At 35.8% G+C, this 25,437-nt stretch overlaps 2 protein-coding genes across 3 annotated transcripts; one reads left to right on the forward strand and one right to left on the reverse strand.

Annotated features, from left to right (window-relative positions):
* Nucleotides 1–1,611: 1,611 nt before the first annotated feature.
* Nucleotides 1,612–12,181, reverse strand: LOC129004134 (opsin-3-like). 2 transcript variants are annotated; one of them, XM_054432567.1, is made up of 9 exons: nucleotides 11,977–12,181; nucleotides 9,329–9,517; nucleotides 8,365–8,580; nucleotides 7,619–7,749; nucleotides 6,531–6,703; nucleotides 5,996–6,073; nucleotides 5,251–5,333; nucleotides 4,630–4,731; nucleotides 1,612–2,070 (listed from the first exon to the last, which is right to left on the reverse strand). In XM_054432567.1, exons 1-9 carry the CDS (start codon nucleotides 12,021–12,023, stop codon nucleotides 1,956–1,958), a joined length of 1,134 nt encoding a protein of 377 aa, XP_054288542.1. In that variant the 5' UTR covers nucleotides 12,024–12,181; the 3' UTR covers nucleotides 1,612–1,955. The 2 variants fall into 2 exon arrangements, 1 of the variants encoding a protein (XP_054288542.1); XR_008491678.1 differs by lacking the exons at nucleotides 4,630–4,731; nucleotides 5,251–5,333; nucleotides 5,996–6,073; ... (3 more) ...; nucleotides 9,329–9,517; nucleotides 11,977–12,181 and adding an exon at nucleotides 2,887–4,032 and having other exon boundaries at nucleotides 1,933–2,070.
* Nucleotides 12,182–15,884: 3,703 nt separating this feature from the next.
* Nucleotides 15,885–25,024, forward strand: LOC129002601 (ribonucleases P/MRP protein subunit POP1-like). Its single transcript, XM_054430527.1, has 8 exons — nucleotides 15,885–16,016; nucleotides 17,892–18,065; nucleotides 19,605–19,723; nucleotides 20,497–20,739; nucleotides 21,564–22,332; nucleotides 22,866–23,099; nucleotides 23,507–23,720; nucleotides 24,181–25,024. The coding sequence occupies exons 2-8, from the start codon at nucleotides 17,912–17,914 to the stop codon at nucleotides 24,947–24,949; spliced, it is 2,502 nt and encodes an 833-aa protein (XP_054286502.1). The 5' UTR covers nucleotides 15,885–16,016; nucleotides 17,892–17,911; the 3' UTR covers nucleotides 24,950–25,024.
* The last annotated feature ends 413 nt before the right edge of the window (nucleotides 25,025–25,437 follow it).

Raw genomic sequence — 25,437 nt, forward strand, 5'->3', positions numbered from 1 at the left:
CCTGTGTGTTTTAAAATTCAAACATGCTATAAAAACTACTCTAACCCAGGCTTGCCTGTATAAACATGAAGAGTACTTTGGTTTAGAGTTTTAGATATTTTAGTTGCCAGAGCCATCTTGATTGTTTTGTTTTTATTTTGACGATTGTCATGAACTTTGTACATAGTTTTAACGACAATAAATCATTTCATTTCATTTCATTTCATTTCAATTTAATTTTTAGCTCTGTCCGGTGCAATGTAGAGGTCGTGTTTTGTTTACAATTCGTTTCTTGTTTTTCAGTCATTTAAAACCTCGTTAAACCTAAGGGAGTGTATGTTTTATCTATGGTTAAACCAAATAAAACAATCCAATCATAGTCTTGGTATTACGATGATGCAGGATTTCTTTTTTTTGTTTGATTAAGTTGCCCCAATGATAAATTTTAGCACAGTAAATTACTGTTTATGTTTTCTGTTACTGTATGTGCTATACCCATAACACTAGATTTTGCTACTTGTGATTGATTGTGTTTACTTTTTTACTAAAGATCAGGGTTTGGACCATTCCCTTTTGTAAAAATTGCCATTGGCGTAGAAAACACAAACAAATAAAAAACAAGACAGAGTGTTGAGTTTATTTATACCATCCCTTTTTGGAAGACTTCTCTAAAAATGTGTGTGTTAAGAATGTAATTTATGTTTTATGTATTAATTAAGAGTGTTACCCCAAAGTTTCTAGACTTTGGTAATGAAACATGTGTAGCACATTACTTTAATAGCCAATGGACATTTTGTATTGCCAACTCCATGTAAATGGCCAATTGCTTTCAGTATTTTGAATTTTCATTCCTTTTCAAAATTAAACTTTACCTTGACAGTTAAGTTAGTATTCTTATCAGTTGCCACTAAGTTATTCTGTTTAAGTACATGAGGTGTTCTTAAAACATGTTGTAAAGAAATAGTTATGTGTACCAAACAAATTCATTACAAAGCAATACAAATATTTGGTTCATATTCTTTACTTTAATGTTACTATTATACCCTATACATGCATTTTTTAAGGTAAATACAACTGTTTGAATGGACAAGGTGATAGCTTTGTTACCTAATAAGATTCTAAAGCCAAGATCATTTATTGAATATCCAATAATCAAGAACGGCTGAGTCCAGTTTTGCGCCATCAAAAAGCTTCCGATTTTTCTATGGGTCGTACTAGAACCTTCTGATTTCTAGACGATCACTATGATCAATTACATAATTAATTGACCAATTATGTCAGCTTTACATAATTAGTTTTGGTTTTAAGGCCTGGAAAAACAATTTCTATTTTTGACTAAATATATTTTTTTTAAACGTCAATTTCCACTGTGGACACCTCTTGCATGCTGATGCCATAGGCTAAGGTGCTAGTGGATAATATGGCTCAATACAGTTGACAGAGTTCAACAAATTATGGAATTAATGTTCCTTTTTAAGATTCGCTTTATATTGTAAACAGCTTCTTAGGAGTATTCAAATGTCTACTATTGACCTGGTCGTTTTATGTATTTTCTACGCTTAATGCAAGTGTAAGTTACTTAATAAGTCCTCCAGATTGTCATGTGGTTTGGGATCAAAAATTAAAAAAACTTTAGTCAACTTGCTTCAGGTATTGTATTTTATAAATGAAACATAGAAAAAAAGTCACACAGAGAAACTTTTAGGCATCTCAATTTTACATCGCAAATTGTGTTTGCAAATGAATGAAACATAAAAACAAAACAATAAGGGCTATACAAGGTGAAGCTAAAAAAGTAACGTTTAGGCTTTCAGTGACATTAGTGAAGGGAAAGTAATGTCAATATCCCGAAACTGACTAAAATCTTGTACAAAAAGTCATTTGTACAGGTGTAGCAATGATTCACTGATGTCACTGACAGTCTAATGTATTGAATCCTTAGTCAAGTCCAATGTCAGGCCAGTGTCTTCATTAGTTTAAGCATTTGGAGCGCTGTCGGAAGCTTGAGTCTTCTCTGTGGCCACCGACACAGTGTCGGATACCATGTCGTCACTTCCCCCAAGCATTGGAAACTTCTTAGCGAGCTGCGCCCTGGAAAGTAATACCAAAGTAATTGCAACACTTTTAAAATTATCAATTTAAATTGGACCCTGAGGTGCAGTGGTGTGATCTTAAATTTTTCTGTGTGGAAACGCTCACCACTATCCAAAAATTGATAAAAATTATAGGATTATTGTATAAGATTCTCCTTCTGGCAGAATGTGAACGCTGGCAAAGAATTAACCTTGTGTTACAAAGCTATAGAAACAAGATGTTGCGCTAAAGCCTACAGTATAAGAGACAAAAGAAATTGTTATTGCATTACTTTGAATGGTAAGTAGGCCTAACAACTAATTGCAACCACATAACCTCGTTAATAACCCAAATTATTCTGTGAAAATCACATTGTGAGGTCAAATGCAAGTGTATGCCTCTAGGTACAAATGGTCAGTTCACAGAAAATCCTATAGGCCTAGGCCTACTCAGGATAGAAGTATAGTGAATATCTAAACAACATTTTATGAGGATGGGGTAAAGGCTCACCATTCTATAAGAGATGAGTGATGAGTAATTAGAATATAGGGTGTGCTGTTAGCCTGGTTGTTTGTGTCATGGAACAGGATTCATGGATACAATTTCAGCTGGCATAACCGAAACGCATTTGAAATGCAACACAGACCCAAATATCTTTAAAAAATGAGTAAATTTTACCATAGAAGATGTGATCAAGTTAATTGATAGAAAATCCAAGTAGGCTAAACACAAATTAACAGAGTGGTTAAAATAAAGTTAGGCCTAGCCTATTTCAGTCAGTACTAAGCGAACAACAAGTGTGTATTATGTAAACCTGTAATGTATGATGTATACCTGTAACCCCTGAAGCATTGTAGATGCAAACTCTCTTGGTAGGTAAAACATTTCTATTGTTTCAAAGCAACAACACAGTCTGTTCCATTATAAGGAGGCAATTGCAACTGATATTTTTCAGCAAGTTTGGGGGGCACAAACCGCCCTCCAAGATAATGGTATTTGCCTTCGAACCTTTCAGCACATTTTTTGGGTGCAGTGAGTGATATTAACATTTCGGGTTGGATCCCATCAGAAGGTGGACCTGACTCAACGTTCCATCCACTTGGAATATCAATGCTACAAATAGGTACGGAAGTTTTCCTAAGTGAATCCAGAACTTCGACAAACTCAGAACGAACTGGAGGACGAAAACTGAACCCAAATAAAGCATCTACTATGATATCAAACTTCATATTGATTTTCTCCAAACTTGGAAGCGCATTAACGAATATAATTCCCATTTCTATACACTGATGGGTCAAGTTGCGGTACAGTTCCTTATCTGTGCGTTTGGGATAGTAAATTTCAGGGTCAAACCCAAACAACTTTAAATGCCTTGCACAAACAAGACCATCCCCTCCATTATTTCCAGGACCACATAAAACCAAAACGTTCTTCCGAGGTTTGGCTTTGTAACACTGATAAACTGCAGTTGCACAGCTTAATCCAGCTAATTCCATCAGTTGATCAACACTAAACTTGTAATCATTGAACAATTCCAAATCAATATTTGTAGCTTCTTCCTGATTCAAATGTTTAACCATTGTAGAGTGTAATTGTACTTTATGTTTGAAGGTATTTCGTATTCTAGTACATGTAATATTCGTCCCTAGGGATGGCCAGACACTTCTTGATGTTAATGGCCTAAAGATTAAATTGATTGCTGAGCCAAAAATCTTCATAACATTTGAGATAGTTCATGTGATAAGATTTCATACAAAACTAACCTTGAAAATCTTATCGTTTCATAACCTAAACCAGACCACAGAATAAGTTATATTACGATTACAAATGTCAATGAACAAGAACAATTAAAGAGCTTGTTGGTAAAAAAATCTAATAATAATTAACAACTTAATGCATGAAACAACTACGAAAGTAAGTCACTTCCAAATAAATTCTAAAAACAAAACAAACACTGACACTGTCACAGTTGAGTTTGGGTTTGTCATTGTCACTCGCAGATCACTGCAGACAACAGAGGTGGTGTGTTTTTTTCTAATTTACACAGCTGGCTAGCGTAGAGTGTTACTATGAAGCTGAACTTCTTTACGTTTTAGCATTGACTTTAGATAAAGTCAATGGTTTTAGTCTTCTTGGTTCTTTATGAGCAGTAAGCAGTGATGTGATTATTGTATTTATCTTTGTTGCCAGGTTAATTCGTTTAGTAAAGTATAAGTAGAAAAGGATGGAAAAGGTAACTTTAACTATAAAGTCATTATCCGTAGTCCAGGGGCTATCAGAATGAATAATATGGAAAAGGTAGTTCTATTGACATTGCAGCATTTAAGGTTGAGTTGAGAAATCTGATATTACTTCGAAACTGGCCACATGAAGCACTAGTCTATCACTGAAGCAACCTCTGGCTAGCCCCAGTATCCCCTGACTATATTAAACCTTACTTTCCCATTTTCACAGGTCAAACGAACAAACTACAACTGCGTTCCTAAAAGTTCATACGTTCATCAATTAAGTAGAAAAAGTATAATTATAATACGTCACCTGGTACAAAACAAAATGATCCTGTAACACAATCCTTACCTGAATCTTGGGTGGTTGATAGCGTACACCCATGGGTCAACGCACGAAACTACCTTAGCAAAGACAGCAGGGATCATTCCCACCATCGGCGTCAAGATAGACCTGCAAGTTTGTTTTGGTCGTAAGTATAAAGTGATGTACGCAAATACATGAGGTATAAGTTTTTAATCAGATTAAAATGTAACCTAACATTAATATACCTGCATTTTTAACCTGGTTTAACTTTGTTGTACCTTTGGATACACTTTAACGTGAAATTAACGCTGGGGCCATTGAGCTTTAACTTTAAGTAATTATAATTTCCTATGATGCATTGAAGGTTTAGATTGTACCATGGACGCCTGAACGAAGCCATGCCTCTTCCTGAGACTAGCCAAACATTTTAATCTACCCTTATAAATATGAAGACAGCTTTATTCGTTCAAATGAACCCCATGAATAATAATAATCTCAATACGTTAATTAAATGTATTTCAAAAACGTAATACATAACCAAGAAACCCCAATGAAAATTGCTAAATAGAAAACAAAAAAGTGTGGGATGTTTAAAACAAAGATTATATTAACAAGCTCTGTTTTAAAACTGCGTAGCAATTTCACCAGAAAACTTTCAAAACTCACCTGTCACCAAAGGTCCCTGTCAAAGCTACGAGAGCGTACGGAGTCCAGGAACAGACAAACAGGAAGAAGATCGTCAAAGCAACCTTAAAAGTAACTTACGATTAGTTTGAATTAGAAAACCGATCAACTAGACAGAGCAATAATCTGTTAGTAACAGTGCTAACATTGACAGTTATTACGTGAAGAGTCACAGACTCACAGAGATAAGGTACAGAAGTAATAAGCTTATGGGACGACAGTGAGATTTCAGCTCTGTTTTTTTGTGTGCAAATATACATTTGACGAGCATGAAAGAGCCCGAAATAATACTGCACACGGTGTTTCATCTCCATCGTCATCTATAGCGTTGTAGTGCATGAGGATGAGGGGGCGGTGTTCGACTTTGCCAATAGACAGACACCAGCACCAGTAGGAGACACAACTAAAGTGTACCATTGAATGTTTTTTTCTGTAACTTATTTCTGTGGAAAAGCGTTCAACGCTTTAAATATTAAGTATACGTAGCCTGCATTATGTTTGTTTAACATCGTATTTTTGCTCTAAATTTGGGTGTATACCGGTATAATACGAGGTCCCTCCCATCTAAAGAGAATCGGAGACATAAATATGAAAGGACTTTGCTCACAGAGAACTGTTCATTTTTGGTAAAGCTATGTATATAAAAGAATAAAATTTCTCGTTGACCCCCTATGTTAAACCCCGTACACTAACAGAAATTGTAGTAGTATGAAAAAGTAATTAATACCTTTGCAATCCTAATCTCGACGCTCTTCTGAGCAGCGTCTTGGTTGCTGGATAGTGACTTGACGTTCATCTTCTTGGCCTGAAACAACACAAAATAGTAAATGATAAAGCCAAAAATTTACTGGTCTTAAAATACTTGAGGTAACGAATTTATGTACCAAGTTTAAGAAAATTTTAATAACGTATCAACAAATCGTTCTGAAAAAATAAAACAAACCTTTACAAAATCTTCTATGTCTCAATCAAATCAATATCTAAAGGGGGAAAATGTATTGTGTATAGATTGTCCATGTAGATATCTCGACCACAGCATCCAAAGGGCTGTTAGGGGTATTAAATATAATTTATTCACACATCGTATTGAGAACAGCGGTTTTCAGTTCAGTACAGAATAAGCAAGCATACTTGAAAAGAACTGTTTTAGCATTCGTGGGATTAAGATGAGGCTAGAAGGCAATACAAACATTTAACAACGAGACTGCATAGCAAAGTTAAGCCTGAAAATTTACACATTAGGAAGAAATAGTTCAACACACCTGCTCCTTCAGCATCTTCTCGTGCTGCCTCACATGTCCGATGAGCTGCGAGTAGAACAAGATGATGAGGAACATCGGGATGCAGTAGGAGTAGACGAAGATTGAGCCCACGAACACTCTAGTGTTCTCGTCCTGAGTAAGGTAGTCGAACGAGCAAGTCGTCAGGTAGCCCTCTGTAACAAAATTAGTTTATTGAACAATAAATATCGTATTTCATGGAGAGGCACTCCATTTATCATATTTCCTCTGGATAAACCTACAGAAAAAGTCACTTAATTTAAGAGATAGTTTTCCTAGGTGATTCAGCTTATGGTGGGTTTTGAACCACATAATCACGACATTTTCTCAAGGTTGTTAGCGTCTCGAACTTTAGTGCAAGGGGTGTGGTGTCCGATCCCCTCCATATCTACAAGAACCCGCAAGAGGTTGGGACCGTCCTCTTTTGAAAGCATTAAATGTTCATACAAAGTGCCACAGGAGTTCAAGGCAACAGAAAAACCTATTAGTGAATTGAATTGAACCAGAGGGTCTGTATAAGGACGGAAGTCTCTCGCTCTAACGATTAGAGCGGCTACTCGACTCTTGGAATAGAGTACTGAAATGAATTTAAATCTAAACTATCTATTTGTACCTAAGATACCTACGTATGTAAATGTTGCTTCGAAAATCAAGTTAAGGCTTTTTCAAATAGGTCATGTTTCTTCTTCCCTATAATGTGCATAGCTCTCTATGTACATAAAACCTTCTACTATTGAGTCTTTACATTTCCATGTTAAAAATTCATAGTTTTGTTTAAAAAGTTAATTCAGTTCTTTGCCGATTACAACAACCTTTTAACAAAGCCAAACTGAAATGACAGCTTATAGTGAACTGTAGGGACTCATAGTGATTCAATTGAAGGGAGAAAATGAATGTTTAAACTAGCACACCCGATGAGAGGAGTATTTAACCATGTTCAATTTAGGTAAAACATTGCCTGTAGCTGTTTTACTTTAATGGCATGCCAACTTAAGTATGCAAAATTCAATGATAAAATTCACTCGCTTAATATTTGGTTATTTACGTATGTGGTTAATCAATTAGTTTACCAGGTACGTATTTTCCCCAGTAGTTGTTGATAGGGGAGATTGAGAACGGGAGCGCGTAGGCCCAAGCGAAGAGCACCAGAAGCAGGGTTTGCTTGTATGTGAGCCGCCCGTCCAGAGGGAACGCTATAGTCCTGCGAATAGAGTCCATAGATTAAATACAAATGTAAACTCTAATAGTTTGAAAATGAAAAGTTTTTATTCAACAAATAATTATATATCTGAAACAAGACTATGAACACTGTCAAAAGCTAAAACGTAAGTAAAGGCAATGCCAAACTCTTGGGAAATTATAAAATGATTCTCTTATGGGGGCATCACAGCATAAAACATGTCACTAAAACACGACATTTTTTTTGTCAATATGTCAAATCTTTCGCTCCTTCTTGATTTTACATTCAACCGTAGTCCATAACATGGACAGAACACGGAATAGTATATTTCCGCTTCATCAATACTGATCTACTGAGTACCTCTGCCTCATATACAGTAGCATATATAAATTGTTGATAATAATAGTACCGACTTAAGTTTGAGTTTTTGTGTTCAATATACATAGTAGTAAGTTGTAAAGTTCAATTTGTTTACGTTTTGTCTGTAAATAGCGGAGAAATGTTCAAATTGTATATACCTTTAAGTTCAGTATTTTTAATTAACCACATATACAAATACTACACGCACATGTCACAATTAAATTTCATCTTACATAAAACTGTCCCCTGATATGTACCCTTCCAAATCGGTCATACCTGTATCTGTCGTAGGCAATGATGGCGTTGTTGATAGCAGAGCCGATGCCGGCGATGGAGCCGAACAAGCCATACATATCACAACCGAACTCCCAGCCTATAGGCCTCTGGTAGAACGAGTTGATGATCAGCATGGGCATGTCCAGCATCATACACAGGTCGAAGATGGCCAGGTTCACCACAAACACGTTGGACGGCGTCCGCAGACTCTTCGTGCTGCAGAAAAATACTCAGAGTTACTACGCATAGGGTAGTTTTAGATTCATGTGTTGCATGATCTCAGTGTCAAGTATTGGATAATTTTAGAGTAAAGCATTGGACCAACAGAGAAAAGTATTGTCCGACCTCAAAGTAAAGTATTTGATAGTTTCAGATTCGAGTAATGGCCTCATGAAGAAATATTCAATGATCAAAGTAATGTATTCAAGGTTAAGTATTGGATAATATAGTGGCCAGTATTTAATAATCTCAGAGTAAATTAATTATTGAATGACCCAAAAAGCATAAAGTACTAGTAGTTTTGATCGTGTTTTGCAACGGTAAAAGAAATTAGAATTTAAAAATCTATTAATGTTGTTCAAATTAGCTAGTTAACGATTTGGAGGAGGTAAAATTATCAATATAACAACAAACACATACAAAGACAACGTAATTATCAACAAAGGGTATAGAATTGAAAATCAAACATAAAAAATGTCTTCGTACACGGACATTGTGGCTGAAGTAAGAAGCAGGAATATGACATTGAGAAATTATGTACATGTACTAAGGAAAGAAGACGAATTCCTGATCAAGACAATATCATCAAATACTCCCAAGAATAGATGACCAGGAGGGCCAAAGCTATAAGATGAGGACTGAAAAGTAAGAGGAGGAGGCGGATTGGCAAGTCTGGAGGAAATCTGTCGGCAAGGTAAAATACCGCCTTGGACAAGACTAGCTAAGTCTACTAATTGATACTTACGTGAAGAAGAGGTATATCACAATGAAGTTGCCCGATGTATTCATTATCATAAGCATGGAGTAGATGGCCGCCAACATGAAGTGGGAGCTGAGGTCCGGGGCGAGAAACTGCTTCCAGTGAGGGTGTACCAGACCAGCGTGTTCTGGAGGGATGTTCCATCCCAGCATGTGTTCCTCCTCCATCATACCCCTGGATAGAACACACCAATCATCAATTTGGGTACCATTCAATGTAATCAAATCAGGTACAAACTATAGAGTCCCTTCAAAAAAAGAAAAGTGGTGGTATTTTCATAAAGTCCATTCACGGCGGAGGTTTACTGCCCCTCTCGCACAAATTGTTATTCAGGATTGGTTTTGCCAACAGTGTCATTTGGGGGCTTCTGATTGACTATAATGAAGGTTTACTATTTAATTGAAAAAATAGTTTTGTTCATAAAATAAAATTATAAACGCCTTAAATTCAATTATAATGTTTTATTATGAAATTAAACTGTCACACCCTACCAAACCAACCATACGTGCTGATAATGAAAAAATCCAATGAAGGTTTATTAATCGAAAAAATAGTTCTGATCATTAAATAAAATTATAAATGCCTCAAATTCAATTTTATAATGTTTTAATTATAAAATTAAACTGTCGTAACCTAACCAAACCAACCAAACTTGCTGATAATGAAAAAATCCAAGAACTAATCAAGTAAATACTCGCATATTATAGGAAAATAGTGGACTATGGGTTACAGGACTAATTTGTTGCACAAAATTCCATGACTTATGTCATGAACATCAAGATTGTTACTTTTATAATAATTTTAATGGTTACAGTTAATACGTCCCTTGTTATGAAAACAAGTTTAATCCCAAAAAAGAGTAAACCGAGTTTACATTAAAATTGATATTCGTGCCAATACTTTTTTAATAATGATAATTCTTTTAACAATTCAAGTATAAAGCCTCTAATACAAAAAGCAAAGAGTTCTTGATTTATTCAAATCTTATTACACTGCATGGAGAAAAAAATTAATACTGTGTTATATAAATCGATATTACCTTAAATTGATGCTGTTTCGTTTACAAATATTATTTCGACTTTCTAAAATGCAGATAAGTTGTAAATATCCCGCTCAGCTTACAGATTTTACATTTGCGCTGTGTCTCGTAGGAAAAATATACTGTACAAAATTCCAATGATGTAACGTTTTTATTTTTATTTTTAAACAAACACGAACAATTTTTCATATTTTTACTACACTATCAAAATTATTGGAAAAATGTAGAACAATATGCACTATTTTCTCTTTGTAAATGCCCCTTTAAAATTATATACTATTTATTTATACAATTCATAATTATTATTAAAATACCCCCGCTGCAGCAAACCTGCCGACTAAGCGAATTTCCATTTGTCTGAATTGATTTTCAGTTAAATATATTTTAATAACATTAGGTTTAACGAGTACCTAGGTTTGCTGCTACAAGGAAACTAATAAAGTGTGTTTTTGAGTAAAATATTGATTGCTTAGTACAAAATAAATAAATTTGCCAAATTTGATAAAAAAATATCCATAAACAAGCAAACTACAACATTTGACAATATTCTCCATAAGAATAACATGGTAATTTTAAATTTACAATTTTTTTAATTTTATCGGTAACTAATAATCGAACAGAAATACTTTTATGTACAAAATTATTTGTTTTTTTAAGCTCTTTAAAAAGGTCTTAAGAGGAATTGGGAAATTTTGTGTTTTGAGGGTCAAAAGTGAGAAAACCCAATTTTTACCCCATAAAAACCCCCGTAAAGCCCCGTTCCCATGGTCCGATCGTGCTGGTTCGCGAACTCATTCAAGTTTATCCCACTTTACACCTTTAAACCAAATTTCATCAAAATCGGACAAAAATTACTCAAGTTATCGCGTTCACGGACGTATATATATATATATATATATAAATTTGAACGAATGGTGTTTTTGGCCTCTGGGGACATCAAAATGAAAAAGTAAATCGGTCTCGGGTCTAGGTCTTACCGTGCCACCTACGGTAATAGCTACTTCCCTATAGGGAAATTCGCTAAAAAGCACATCCACTGAATTTAAGTTGGCCAAATATATGAGAAATAAATAAATTATACACCTATAATTAATTACAATTCTTACCATAGTGTAAACTTTACTTTGTATATTTTTATTTATATATTCAAAATTCAAGACGATTTAATGTTAAATTTTCATTCAATGTACGAAGGGTGCGTTTTAATGTATAATTTATTCAGTATTTATAAAAATGTTCTTTGAAATAAGGAAAAACATTTATTCGACTACATGAACATGGCTAATAAAAATCTGGCTTAATCACACATATAAACAGACTCCAGATTCTACTAATGATGACTCTACTTGTAGTTAAAAAAGGTCAATGGAAATTGTGAAATCAGACTGTATGTGAAGGCTAATTACAAATTCAATTTTTTTCGACTGGACCAAACTCAAAAATAATGTACGTTGTCGTTTTCATCACTATATTGAACAAAAATCAGTAATTCTTCCATGTCCACCGTACAGAAATTAAATCCACCAACACTTTAGTATAGTCATAAAAAAAACAAATAAAAAAACATGTATCCAAGATTCAAAGTCAATCTTACCCTCTGAAGGCGAGAGGCTGGGAGACGAAGCTGTCGTTCAGCATCATGGTGATACACTCGAATTTCCTCGAAGACTAAGGCTGAGATTCCCGAAGACAGAAGAAGGACGAAGGCTAAGCTCCAGGCGGTGGAAACAAACTCCAAAGCTTTGAGGTGCAAATTCGGCCGCGCAAGCAAGCCGGACCTATCAACCTAAGGAGGGGAGTGCGCGGGCAGTTTATATACCCCCGGCATTGCGTGCCGTCTAAGCTAGTGATGGGACAAACGACTGATTTCAACCATCCGATGTTTCATCCGATGGTTTTGCTTTCATCCGATAGTCTTCAGATGGATGATTCATCCGATGGTTTTGAGTGTAGTGGGGTGGGGAGCGTCCGTGCTGCTTTCGGAGACAGATAAAACTATCCAACTAGAGAACGAATGGATAAACCATCAGTTCGCGCGCCTGATCAGATAGATAGTTTTGGTTATGTTGGCATTTGGCGGTCCTATCCAGCGCCATGTTTCGGAGGATTTACCCGTGCATGAACAAATAGATCATCAACAAATAGTAATTAATAATATGTGTTGCGTGATTAAAGAACTAATATGTATTGTTAAAAAATTACTTGCCTCTTCTGTTTTATTTTTATTCTATATATTTATTTATTTTTCATTAGTTTAAAATTATTTAAAATAAATAATTAATGTTTCCTTAAGGTTTGTTATTCACTATTTAAGAAGATAATTCCCTTTTTTCTAAGTTGCTTGGTTATTTAATTTTAATATTTTGATGTGTCTAAATTATGACCACTCGGTATATTGGATATTTATTACTCACGTAATAATTTTACGCCAAAAAGGTAACAAGCTGTTTGTACAAATTAAAAAGTCTTCATAATTTAAACTACGTAATTAATAATATCTGCCCAAATGCATTTAAGTTACTGTTGTTCTGAGCATGAGCAGATGATTGGATGATTCACCTGATAATGGATGAATAAATAACCCATTTAATATCCCTTTGTAGAAAAATAAGTTAAACAAATTAACTCATCGGGCAAATAAACAATTTCACCATTAAATAAAGAACAGTTTCAGTTGTCAAATGACTAATTCATAGTTTAAACTAACGAAAATGCCACACGGATAGTTTTACAATTGAATGAAAACGTGGAACGGGTGGTTTACAGACAGACTAGATAGTTGATTCGGCTGATTCACCTGTGATAGAATGGATGGTTCATCCGGATGAAAATTAAAGTAACCATCGGATGAATCGGTTGGCGCGCAACAACCGGATGAATCGTTTGTTTCTATCGGATAGTTCCCATCACTAGTCTAAGCCGTGTGATATCAGAGGTACAATCCAATAGAAGTTGTCTTTGTCATCAGACCTGAGGGTGTTGCGGGGTTTCAGACCTCGACCCAATACTTAGTTGATTTGATTTGTCCAATGTGTTTAAGGTTGTGCAACCCAGGAAGAAAAGAGGATAAAGAGGTGTGGGAAGTTTGGAGTGATTCTTTATTCACGTTTTTGTGTTAAAAGGGTTGGATTAATATATGTTTGGGCTCAAATACATTTTGGATTTTAATTTTTTTTATTAATTCAAAATGACTCCAGGAGCTACATTGATATACTGGCCACCGCAGGCAGTCGAATGCACAGTAATGGGCCCTTTTAGTTAATTTACTTCCACGATATTTTTTTCTGACAATAATTGTATCATTATCTAATAGATTATTTTAAGTTGGATTGGAACCAGGACACAGCTTAAAACTGCAATTATGTATTTAGATACAAATTATGCAGTAGTACCGTAGTGAATAACGGAATAGGTCCATAATGAGTAGTAAACGTATGAGAGTGACACGTGGGAAAAGAGTGATTTTGCATTTTCATTTATACTGTGTAGTTCTACAATTTGCCTTTGATTCTAGTAAACAGGGAAGGCGTTGATTGGGTTGCTGCCATACGAATAGACGTTCCTAAATCGCCGACACAAATAAGTTTTCATTTAAAAACTACTACAAACCAATCTGTTTACAAATTTGAGAGAAAACTAGATTCTGCTGTAATCACGGAAAACCCGTTGAAAACATCCCGACAAAACTAGCATTCTTTGGACTTTTGTAAACATCGGTGTGAACGCGGTTTTAAATTTTCCGTAAAGAAAATGAAGATCCCGTTTTGTTCTACGTAAAACCTAAATAAATAATTACTATCTTTTCATTGCTGGACAGTAGAGAATGCTTCAAATAAAAGTAAATTTTTATTACTAAGGTTTTCAAACAAACATAAGTATTTAACAAAATTAGCTTTCCCAAATTATTTAGAATTTCAGCAGTATCTTTTCGGGTCGGTTTTTTAAACCACGCACACACCGGAGTTTTCAACGTGTGTTTTAGTCCAAAATGTACAACAATCCAAAGAATGCCAATCGAAATTTATTTAACAATTGGGTGTTTACAACAAAAACTATGTTTTACTTTCTCCCCCTATACATAGTTTAAGGAGAAGGACAGGTATTGTTTACGTCAAGTTTTTGAGTTTTAGGATCGGAAATCTTTGTTTTGGGTGAGTGTGAAAAACACTGAACCCCAAACATGTGGTTTTCGAAGTGATGTCTGTGTGTTGATGGTATCAAATTTTATTTGAAGTATGGATGTGTAGGCCTGCAGAGCTACATGTGATCCGATTTTTATGAAATTCGGTATGTGCTTATCCATATAGTATCACATAATAAATTACTCTGTATTCTGTTACAGTACCAATAGGCAGTTTTTATTTTTTATTTCAAATTTTCATGGTGATTTATTCATAAACCCAAATAAAAATAGTGGAAAATCAGATTTTTATATAAACGGCTGGAATGGTTTTGATAAGAATTGCATGTGCTGTATGTGCTTTAACTTCCTAACAAAGTAGTATCCTGAGCCAGTATCCTTTTAGTAAAGTGAAAAATAAATATATTATAAATTATCCAAGTTTTATAAAAGTATAAACATAAACAAGCAAACTACAACATTTAATTTTAGACTATCATGGAAACCAATATCCGGATAACCAATACCCGTAAAAAATTCCTTCAATATGCTAAATTATATTTTAAGCTATTTAAAATGGTAAAGATAAATTGGAAATTTTGAATGTTTTGAGGGTCATAAAATAACGAGAAAACCCAATTTTTACCCCATAAAGAAACACCGTTCCCATGGTCCGAACTCATTCTAGTTCATCCCGCCCTACAGTTTCAAGCAAATATTTATCAAAATCTGTAAAAAATGACTCATTGCATCACGTTCATGGACGTCTTTTATATACTGTATACATATAAATAACATTTTATTTAAACATAAATAGAAATTTAAACAAATTGTAACTCTAGGGGCATCAAAATGAAAAAAGTATATCGGTCCCAAGGGTAAGTCTTACCGTGCCCCCTACGGTAATAGCTACTTCCTTATAGGAAAATTCGCTAAAAGCCATCAATGTGAAAAATTGATTCGAACCCAGGCTTTCCGTGCTACATATGGTCATAGTCTAAGTCATTTATTCAGACGGATTAACACACATTTTGCATGGGCCAAATAAAATCACATTTATTTTTAAATGAAATAAACTTGTATTATTTTACTGGTAATACAGTAGCTTCTTCCGTTTACGGAAATTCACTAACAAGATATTCAATTACTCAATTAATTACTGTTACTACTGTAGATAAGTTAATTTATTTCTGCAGCTGCAGTGCTCTGATTTGAAAACCAAATCGTTCAAACTTCAAAGAAAAGCTTTCTAGTTTTATTTCCTGTTTCCCCTTCTTACTTCAACTTCACGGCACCGGCAGCGTGCGGCGTCTGCTCTGCTTTGGCTTTTCTGTACAGCTGAGCGCGCGCGAGCTCGAGCTGTCCAAGACGAACATAACCTGTTAAACCAACCTAAAACCTAACCTCAAACAATGGATTTTAGTTGTCCTAGTTTGTCAAAGGTTTTATTAGATTTTATGCTTTTTGTTGGCCTATCCTAACACTAAAATATTTGGAAAGTTCTTATTTTATGTGTAAGTCTTTGTGGTATTTGTATTCATATAGGTACTCAAATTATTAAAAGACTAACCTAACATTTATACTGAGTCTACTACTTATAAACATGGTTGTTAGTTTTACTAGGCCTAGGCTATAAACTCTTTATGGCATTTAAAATGTTCTTAGCTTTCTGTAAAATTTAGCTGTGTAACGAATGGCTAATTTAAAGCTGTGGTGCCTCTTTAGAATAGTTACAAGAAACAGTTTTTTCTATTCCAAAAAGTAAGTAACAAATTGGTGTGAACCTGGCAATAACTCCAGCCATAAGTAGTGCGCGCGCCCGAAAAAATCTATTGCTGGACGCTTTGCGGCAAAATACGTCCGCGATGCATATTACCGATTATGCCAACAGATAGAGGACACTTTAACGGACACGACAGTATCAAAATTATGTGCCTGGGGAGTAGGTTAAGGGGGGTAAAATGAGCAATAAGTAGTGCGCGCACCACCAAAAATCTATTGCTGGCCGTATTACGGCAAAATACGTCCGCGATGCATATTACCGATTATGCCAACAGATAGAGGACACTTTAACGGACACGACAGTATCAACATTATGTACCTGGGGAGTAGTATAAGGGGGGTAAAATCGGCAAAAAGTAGTGCGCGCGCTAGAAAAAATCTATTGCTCGCCGTATTGCGGCAAAATACGTCCGCGATGCATATTACCGATGATGCCAACAGATAGAGGACACTTTAACGGACACGACAGTATCAACATTATGTACCTGGGGAGTAGTATAAGGGGGGTAAAATCGGCAAAAAGTAGTGCGCGCGCTACAAAAAATCTATTGCTCGCCGTATTGCGGCAAAATACGTCCGCGATGCATATTACCGATTATGCCAACAGATAGAAGACACTTTAACGGACACGACAGTATCAACATTATGTACCTGGGGAGTAGTATAAGGGGGGTAAAATCGGCAAAAAGTAGCGCGCGCACTACTTTTTGCCGATTTTACCCCCCTTATACTACTCCCCAGGTACATAATGTTGATACTGTCGTGTGCGTTAAAGTGTCTTCTATCTGTTGGCATAATCGGTAATATGCATCGCGGACGTATTTTGCCGCAATACGGCGAGCAATAGATTTTTTGTAGCGCGCGCACTACTTTTGCCGATTTTACCCCCCTTATACTACTCCCCAGGTACATAATGTTGATACTGTCGTGTCCGTTAAAGTGTCCTCTATCTGTTGGCATCATCGGTAAAATGCATCGCGGACGTATTTTGCCGCAATACGGCCAGCAATAGATTTTTTGTAGCGCGCGCACTACTTTTTGCCGATTTTACCCCCCTTATACTACTCCCCAGGTACATAATGTTGATACTGTCGTGTCCGTTAAAGTGTCCTCTATCTGTTGGCATCATCGGTAATATGCATCGCGGACGTATTTTGCCGCAAAACGGCCAGCAATAGATTTTTTGTGGCGCGCGCACTACTTATTGCCAAGTTATTGCCAGGTTCACACAAGTAAGTAACAAAGTTTCTAAGTAGGGACTAGGCCTAAAAAGGTATTTTGAGATCAGTTGCCTATCCACTTTCAGAACATGGCAGTTTATCAATCAATTGGAATTATTGGTTAACCAAGCCAAGTTAAAGCTTTCATAAAATATAAAGTAGGCTAGGCCTACCAGTACTTAAACTATCAGTTTTTCATCAGTATCACTGTTATAGTTTATTGCCTCTATTGTTAGCATTTGTAAGTTAACATATGTTCTATTAATCCATATCAATTGACCCTAATGTTTGCTAAAGGCAACTTTGTCGTTTTTATTGTCAAATCACAAGTTAAATAAAAATACACAACATAACTTAATCAAATAAATGTTGTTTTCCATTCACTAGAGTATCAAGAAACGTCGGCCATGTCATCATCTACACCAGGAGTTGAAATGAAGGCTCCTCGAGAGCAGTACGATGAACTGCTTGGAGGTCAGACATGCCTCCCCTCCCGTGTTAGTATTCTGCACTTCGCAAATGCCAGGAGTCAAGAGATCTCAGCACTTACCGAAGCAATTGGTAAATCTAGATAAATATAAACTGAATAGAGAGATATTGTAGAAAACTAAGCTGTCTGAAATGCAGAGTAGGTATTCACCTTTTTAATAATTTCTGTGTAGTTGTGTAGAGGTATAATATTCACAATCAAAGTGTTCCCCCCAAAATTGTACCTATTAAAAACTTTCTTTTAAATCTGATGAAAGAATAGGCTATAATCAAAGCTGCTAGACCAGCTCTTATATTCAATTTAATTACGAGTTTAAGTTACATAGCAAGAGCCGATCACCATCATACTCACCACCTATTACTTATCCTTTCTTTGGACTCTTCGAGAGGAGAGAACCTACTCAAAGTCGTTCTCCAACTAGGAAAAATATAATAAAGTATTGATCAGCAGCATTGAAGTTCATCATTTTTTGCAATTTTAACTAAAATATTCCTCCCACTTTTCCATAACTTTCCTCTTTCATTGGCAGTTTTTCCCATCTGTATCAAGTAATAAGATTCAATTTAGGGTAAGTTAGGTACACAAAATCGTAACTTGTAATTTTTAAGAGTTCATTATTACATAAGTAATACGTTCTTTTATTTATAACTTTCATGAACAGTGGTAAAGATCAAATATCTATCTATCTATATATTAATAGGCAAGCATGTTTCTTTAAAACCTTTTTTCTCAGCTCGTGTGCATCGTAGGTAAAATCTACGCATACCGTTAGAAAGCTATTTTCCTCTAGGTGTGCAGAATCCCTTTATAAATTTAAATAGGCTCAAAGATAAGCACGAAAAATGAGTTTACAAATTTGAAAAAAATTAACATGGATTTTATGCGTTGCCATGGTGACGAAATAACAACGAAATGTAAACAGAAAATCAAAACAAATGGAAGAAACTCCAATCACATGTTTTATTTACAGTGTGGGGTAAAAATAGATAAGTGAGTACAGTACATTGGACATTTTTGGTCGAGTTTCGACCACTGGACGACCTCTCGTCTATATATTAATAGGCAAGCATGTTTCTTTAAAACCTTTTTTCTCAGCTCGTGTGAATCGTAGGGAAAATCTACGCATACCGTTGGAAAGCTATTTTCCTGTAGGTGTGCAGAATCCCTTTATAAATTTAAATAGGCTCAAAGATAAGCACAACAAATGAGTTTAAAAATTTGAAAAAATTAACATGGATCTTATGCGTTGCTATGCTGGTTACGAAATAACAACGAAATATAAACAGAAAATCAAAACAAATGGAGGAAACTCCAATCACATGTTTTATTTACAGTGTGGGGTGAAAATAGATAAGTGAGTACATTATACAGTACATATTTTTGGTCGAGTTTCGACCACTGGACGACCTCTCGTATTATATTAAGACTTAAATTAAATCGGTAATATTGAAATCATCAAACCCGATTTCTTTCAAATTATGTGAGAAATTAATAAATAATGTCTGTTAAAAACTGAGTAGGTAAGAAAATCTATTAATTAATGGTTTTGAAAGAAGTTTCTTAACTCATTAGTTGTAATATACCAATCAATTTACTTCCTTATTTCACAGAGGATCCTCAAAACAAACATCTGGCGTTCCAGCGGATGCCAAGACATCTACGAAGGCGAGCCATGAGTCACAATGTGAAGCGTATGCCGAGAAGATTGAGGGACGTTCATTTGGCACAGGTAAAACATAAATAATTTAAAAACACCTAAGAATGAAATAGGCCCTAACGATTTGGCCTATTAATAAAATTACAATTTTTAATAATTTCTTTTGATTGTAGGGCCTATCTACTTCTTAAGTGTTTTGTACATTATAAATTTATGTGAGCATTACTTAACTGAACGACTAAGTAGAAAAATAATCCTCAATTGTTCGTTAGCGCAAATTATATATTGTACTGAATGGCCTAATAAGTTTAAACAATCTACCTACCTGAATTGATAGGAACTTAGTATAAAACACTAAGATATACATTTAAATTCGGTTTTCGTATTTAGTGTAAGATGTGTAATATTTCATCCAGTAAATTTAAAACTATAGAACCAAATTTTTAAGTTTCTGTCCCCTCTTTTTTTGTGATTGTAGGCCTATATGTGAAAAAAATCTAAAACAAAGAAGTAGATATAGCAAGGTTTCAATTTTACATTCCGAGTATACAGTTACCTTCGGTCCACAGTTGGTTGTATCAACCCATGAAATTATTCAAAAACAGCCATGAAAAGTGACCATTTTTTATGAAGTGCAGAAGTTTTCTGCTAAAACCACAATAGCCTAATGATTTTCCAAAGCGAGCGATCATGGCTATAACTCTACAGATTTGAACGGGCATAGCCTATATTTTATTTTATTTCTTTGGAGCAAGTGATTGTGGATTAAATACAACACATACTTTGAAGCTCTAATCTAAAATCACACTGTATTTGGTAAAACTAATAATTCCGCAACTTTCCAGTTAGAGAAGTCAGGGTTGCCAGTCAAGGGGAAGCGACCTAGCAGAAAGTTTCGTCGTCGGCCGAGTAACTTGCTCCAAGAATACAACAGGAGACAGAGAAAGTATGCGTGGTTGGAGACCCACATCTGGCATGCAAAACGTTTTCACATGTTGGAACGCTGGGGCTACAAACTTCCTAACTACCCCAATGACAAAGCGTACCGAGCCTGTTACCGGGCCACTGCCAAACACTGTTTAATACAGGTTAGTATAGAGAAAAATAGGTTAGTCTTTCCTTGGTTTATGCTCCTACATCTTTTATGTAAAATGTATGTATGCTTGTGTATCCTTTACAAATAAAAAAAAGTGTTTTTACTGTAAATCTTTTGTTAGATAGCGTCCTGAATTTATAGCCCAACAACAAATGGTATCTGGATCCAAAATTGACTCTGCTTAGGATTAACAAATTATTTGTTCATCCAATCGCTGTGAAACTTGTGGATATTGTATTGTAAGGGAAGGTTTCTGTTTTTCCTGATCTTGAGGGGGCTCTACCTCAAGTTGTCAAAATAAACTCATGAGAATGATTTGATCAATTGGTTTTAACATAGATTATCAATAAATGATTCTCATATTAATGAACCAAGTTACATTAACCTACTGCTTGTTTTGGTTTTTGAATGCTTTTCTATTTAAACATTAGCTCACAGTTTTTTTGCTCTCCTAACATAATCAAAAGCTATATTTTGGTCATTTACATTGTGGTAGAAAAAATAATTTCAAATGCAGTTGCAGACCTTTTACGATTGTTGTATGATTGCTGCTGTAACTCACTTAAGACACGACTTTGCCTCTCCAGGGGATTCCAAAGGGGGGCTTCCAAAAAGTAGTTCAAAAACTTAACTGATTAAATAGTCAAGACCGGTTTGACAGAACAACATTTTCTAATCCACTAAATGTTAAAATTAATTAATACATTTGTAAATAAACACAAAAAAATCATTTTAATGCAATGCTTCCATCCAAAATTGATTTTCTTTCTTGGTCCCAACTATTGGTAAAACTAACAAATAACTTTGATTTCCCAGGATATGTCATACCTGAATTGCATTGAGCTTAAAGGATCAGAAGAAGACATCCTGAACGGTTTGAGACAACTAACCAGCACAGAATGTGGATTGACATTCGCGGCTAAAGCAACTCTCAGGGGGACGAAGGAGGGCAGTGTGATGACCTTCAAACATGGAGCTTACCCTTTCCATGCAATTGGAAGGGTGAACTTCATGTGGCGGCCAGAAGTGACCGAGAACTCTCAAACAATCTGGATTTGGTGTCACCCTGCTTTTTACAAAGAATTCTTAGAAGAACTTATTTTAGTTTTTCAATTTCAAAGCGTAGAAAATGATCAAATGGAACCCAATGAGACTGAAAAGAAAGCCATTAATGTAGAAATGATCAAGCTACAAACTAAAAATGTCGGTAGACTACCCAAATACACCAACAAAACTGTAGTTATGACTTTACTGAAGGACACTCTGAACAGGTTTCGCCTTACGGGGCCGCTAGCTCAAGTTGTACTTACGGAAGCTCTGAGATTTGTCGATATCGATAAATTTATTGGGGAAGACGAAAACAAAATGGAAGTCGACAGCGGTAAGCTTAGGTCGTTTTGGCTGAAAGAGTTTTACAGTGAAATGAATTTGGGCAGTTTGAGGCAGCAAAAGACATTTTGGGAACAGGTGCTGAAAGATGTCAACTCCGCGGATGAACTTCCTCCGAGGATGATTCTTGCCGCTACTGTGATGGATCCTCGATTGTCAATGCCGTCCTCTAGAACCAAAGCTGTGAACTTAGAAGGTTGGTTTGTAAAGACTTCTTATCCTTTACGACAGTAAACTTGTATTAAATTGCTGTTAAAATAATATTGGCTTACTTTCTTGTTATATCAACAAACAAATTCAATATTTTAGTCATAATATGTTCCTCACAAAAGAGTTTCATGACAAAAATAAATAGAACTTTGTATGGGTTGAATTGTCCTGCAAACTTGCTGCTAATCCATTATTCCAATCATCCATTATTGTATAAACAAACATGGCTTAAACTAACCTGTACATTTAGTGCTGTTTTGTACGTACAGTTATCTTGGCTCAGTATTAGTATATGAGAATTTTGACCTTGACAAAACAATGTTTCCACTAGTAACAGCACATTTTAAAGGTTTTTGACAAAAAAATTATCATGATGGAATTTTATATCCTGACCAACACATTACCACCCAATCCTAACCTCTCAGCCTAATCTTATCATTCTCTCTATCAACCTAATAACCTAACCATTCCCATACCAAAACTAACTTCTCTCAGCCTAATCTAACTTGCTGGTGTTAGTCACCAGTGTCCACGCCACGGTCCCTGCGGCACTCAGTAGCCAGAGTCCGCTGTGGGTGACGGAAATGCGAGACTGTGTGAGCCACAGCAAGATGGCCATCGCGGAGCTGAATAACCTGAGGTCGCGAGCTGTCGTTCCCGGCATCTCGACAGTCGAGTGGCTCGGCCAACAACATGTGAGTCACCTGCCAGTCTTGTTGGTGCAGATTCCTGGCGATAGAGACGTACGACGAGGTCAGTGTAGTATGTTTATATTTATGTGATATCCATCCATTTATATCATCCATCTGTCTAGTATATTTTAATCTATTTATCCTTTCATCTGTTTTTCCATTACGTAATAAACTCTTGGACCTTAGGTGAAATTTTGCACAAATATATCTACCGTACCAGGATGTAATCCTGTTGTAACTCCTTGCTTCGTATTTGCATTAATTGACTTGGCCAGTAATACGATTACTAGTAATAGGATATTGATTTTCTTTAGCAATGTACTTATTAATATACCTAGTATAGGAGACAGTACTGACTGATTGTGGTTATCACATTAAACTGCTAAAAAATGACAATATACACATCCAATTTTGGTCCTAACAAGGTAAGTAGGGGTTCACAGTGATCAATATTGTATCTGTATCTAGGCTACAGCTGTGGGTGGGACGTGATAGCCCCGGCTGGATGGGGGGCTCCGCTGTGGCTAGGACTGGTGCATCGTGGGGCCTGGGCAGGGGGGCTGCGGGACACTGAGCGACTCACCCTGGAGACAGCCTCAGGCCCCATCCTACCTCCCGACACTGCCGCGGGGCAGAGTCTAGCTCAGCTGAGGAGAACCCAGCTTCAGGACAAACACTTCCGGTAGGTACAAACTATACTCTCACACTCACCATGCAGTACAAGTCTAATGATAGACAGATAGACACTTCCTGTGCAATCACATTTATCTTTCACCTTCACCTAACCCAGAACCAGTTTACACATTACTTCAGACTACAAAAGGTGGTAGATCAGTTTTAAATGTTAAAAGTTATGTGTTTTTTTCCACGAAACAGTTGTAGTATTTGTAAACTTACAAAGATTTTTTTTACAGTAATTAGTTTATTTAAACCTCTATTAATTAATTCAGACGATCTAAAGGCCTTGACTATTCCAGCATGGAACTACTATTATTAGTTCATATGACCCTAGTGTCCTAATAAATCATATATGTTTGTCCTGGAATCGTTCTTTTTTTCCTGTAAAAACAATAGGAGTTCTGATAATCTAATCAATTTAATTTTCTATTGATAACACCGTTAATCAACAAACACTTTTGTAGGTTACCTCCAGACAAGCGTCCAAACTACGTCAAGCTCGGAGTTGTCACTCCATTCTACAGCCCTTGGACAATACTGCTTCAAGACTGGTCTTCTTCAACGGAAAATACAAGTTTTTACGTGATAAGAAACAGACTACAGCTACAGTACCTGAATTGTTTGTTGAACAAGACCAAACCTGTCACAACCTGTAGCTTCAGTGATAATGATATATCTTGCGGAATCGTCCAAGTGTCCGTCGAAATGAGTGGGAGAGGTTTGATAAAAGAATGTGCTTTAATCTGTGCAGCAAACAAGAAGGACATGAAGTTGACGAAGGATAAATCAGGTCGAGGACCAGTAGAGCCACTTCGAGAAGACAAGAATGAGGAACGGAGGAAAACGGAGAGGGATAATCATTTGAAGAAACTAAAGTGTTTGAGGAGAAAAAGGCTGAAAGCAAAACGTCAGTTGGAGGATAAAGGAATCTTTCTTTCAAAGGAAAAGACTAAGAAACGACCCACAGAGGCCATCGTTGCTGAACAAGCTGAATTAATGCGAGAACTTTGGTTACCAAGTGAAATAAAGAGTGTAAAATGTTCTTCAAGTCGAAGTATCGTCGGGTTTGTCACAAGTGGAGGTTCTTCGTTTACTCGAGCTTTGTCTACGGTTGGCTACGGTTTTGTCTCATTGTCAGCACTGCTAAGTGTGATGGAGAAGAACAATCTGTTTCTATTGAGAAACGTTAGTTCGTTGCAGTATTACTTTGTCAGATTAAAAATAATCTTTTAAAAGCAAATGAACTATAACTATATCCACCATGTATTTTTCACACATTTTATTAAGGAAGACTCTTTTGTTTGTAAATATATGCATTTTTTAAGTTTCTTAAATATTTGGTTTGTGTTTACATGAAGACCTTGATCTCTATGTTAGACTCTTTCTCGTTAGTACTTCATAGGACAGAAAACTTGTCACAACAAACTACCAGAACTTGTATACTTTTTCAAACCACACATTATTTGTGCAAAATTATGATCATAAAAAAGGAATACAGCAATAAAGTTTTAATGTTATGTACAATGCTAAGGAAACAGGAGTCTTGTTCTTGTTTATGTGGCTATGGCATGCAAGTGCAAGAATTTGCATAGGCTGTCCAAATGAGGGAAAATCTACTGTACTTTGCATTTTTGAAATAACATTTTGCAGTGTTATACCCTATAATCTTCACACTTCACAATATAATGAGAGTACTAAGAGAATTTATCAGTGTAAATTCA

The sequence above is a fragment of the Macrosteles quadrilineatus genome, unplaced genomic scaffold (assembly GCF_028750875.1).
Source record: "Macrosteles quadrilineatus isolate MER2022 unplaced genomic scaffold, UCM_ALF_1.0 Scaffold_9__3_contigs__length_116548681, whole genome shotgun sequence".
Taxonomy (NCBI): domain Eukaryota; kingdom Metazoa; phylum Arthropoda; class Insecta; order Hemiptera; family Cicadellidae; genus Macrosteles; species Macrosteles quadrilineatus.

What these genes read in the sequence shown, in the direction of transcription:
- LOC129004134 (XM_054432567.1), bottom strand. Translation starts at nt 12,023, where the DNA reads ATGATGCTGAACGACAGCTTCGTCTCCCAGCCTCTCGCCTTCAGAGG. An exon ending in CTGGGGAAAATACGTACCTG is followed by an intron (nt 6,704 to 7,618) that starts GTAAACTAATTG and finishes ATTTTGTTACAG; the next exon opens with AGGGCTACCTGACGACTTGC. An exon ending in ATCAACCACCCAAGATTCAG is followed by an intron (nt 2,071 to 4,629) that starts GTAAGGATTGTG and finishes ATTACTTTCCAG; the next exon opens with GGCGCAGCTCGCTAAGAAGT.
- LOC129002601 (XM_054430527.1), top strand. Translation starts at nt 17,912, where the DNA reads ATGTCATCATCTACACCAGGAGTTGAAATGAAGGCTCCTCGAGAGCAG. An exon ending in AGCACTTACCGAAGCAATTG is followed by an intron (nt 18,066 to 19,604) that starts GTAAATCTAGAT and finishes CTTATTTCACAG; the next exon opens with AGGATCCTCAAAACAAACAT. An exon ending in CTTCAGGACAAACACTTCCG is followed by an intron (nt 23,721 to 24,180) that starts GTAGGTACAAAC and finishes ACACTTTTGTAG; the next exon opens with GTTACCTCCAGACAAGCGTC.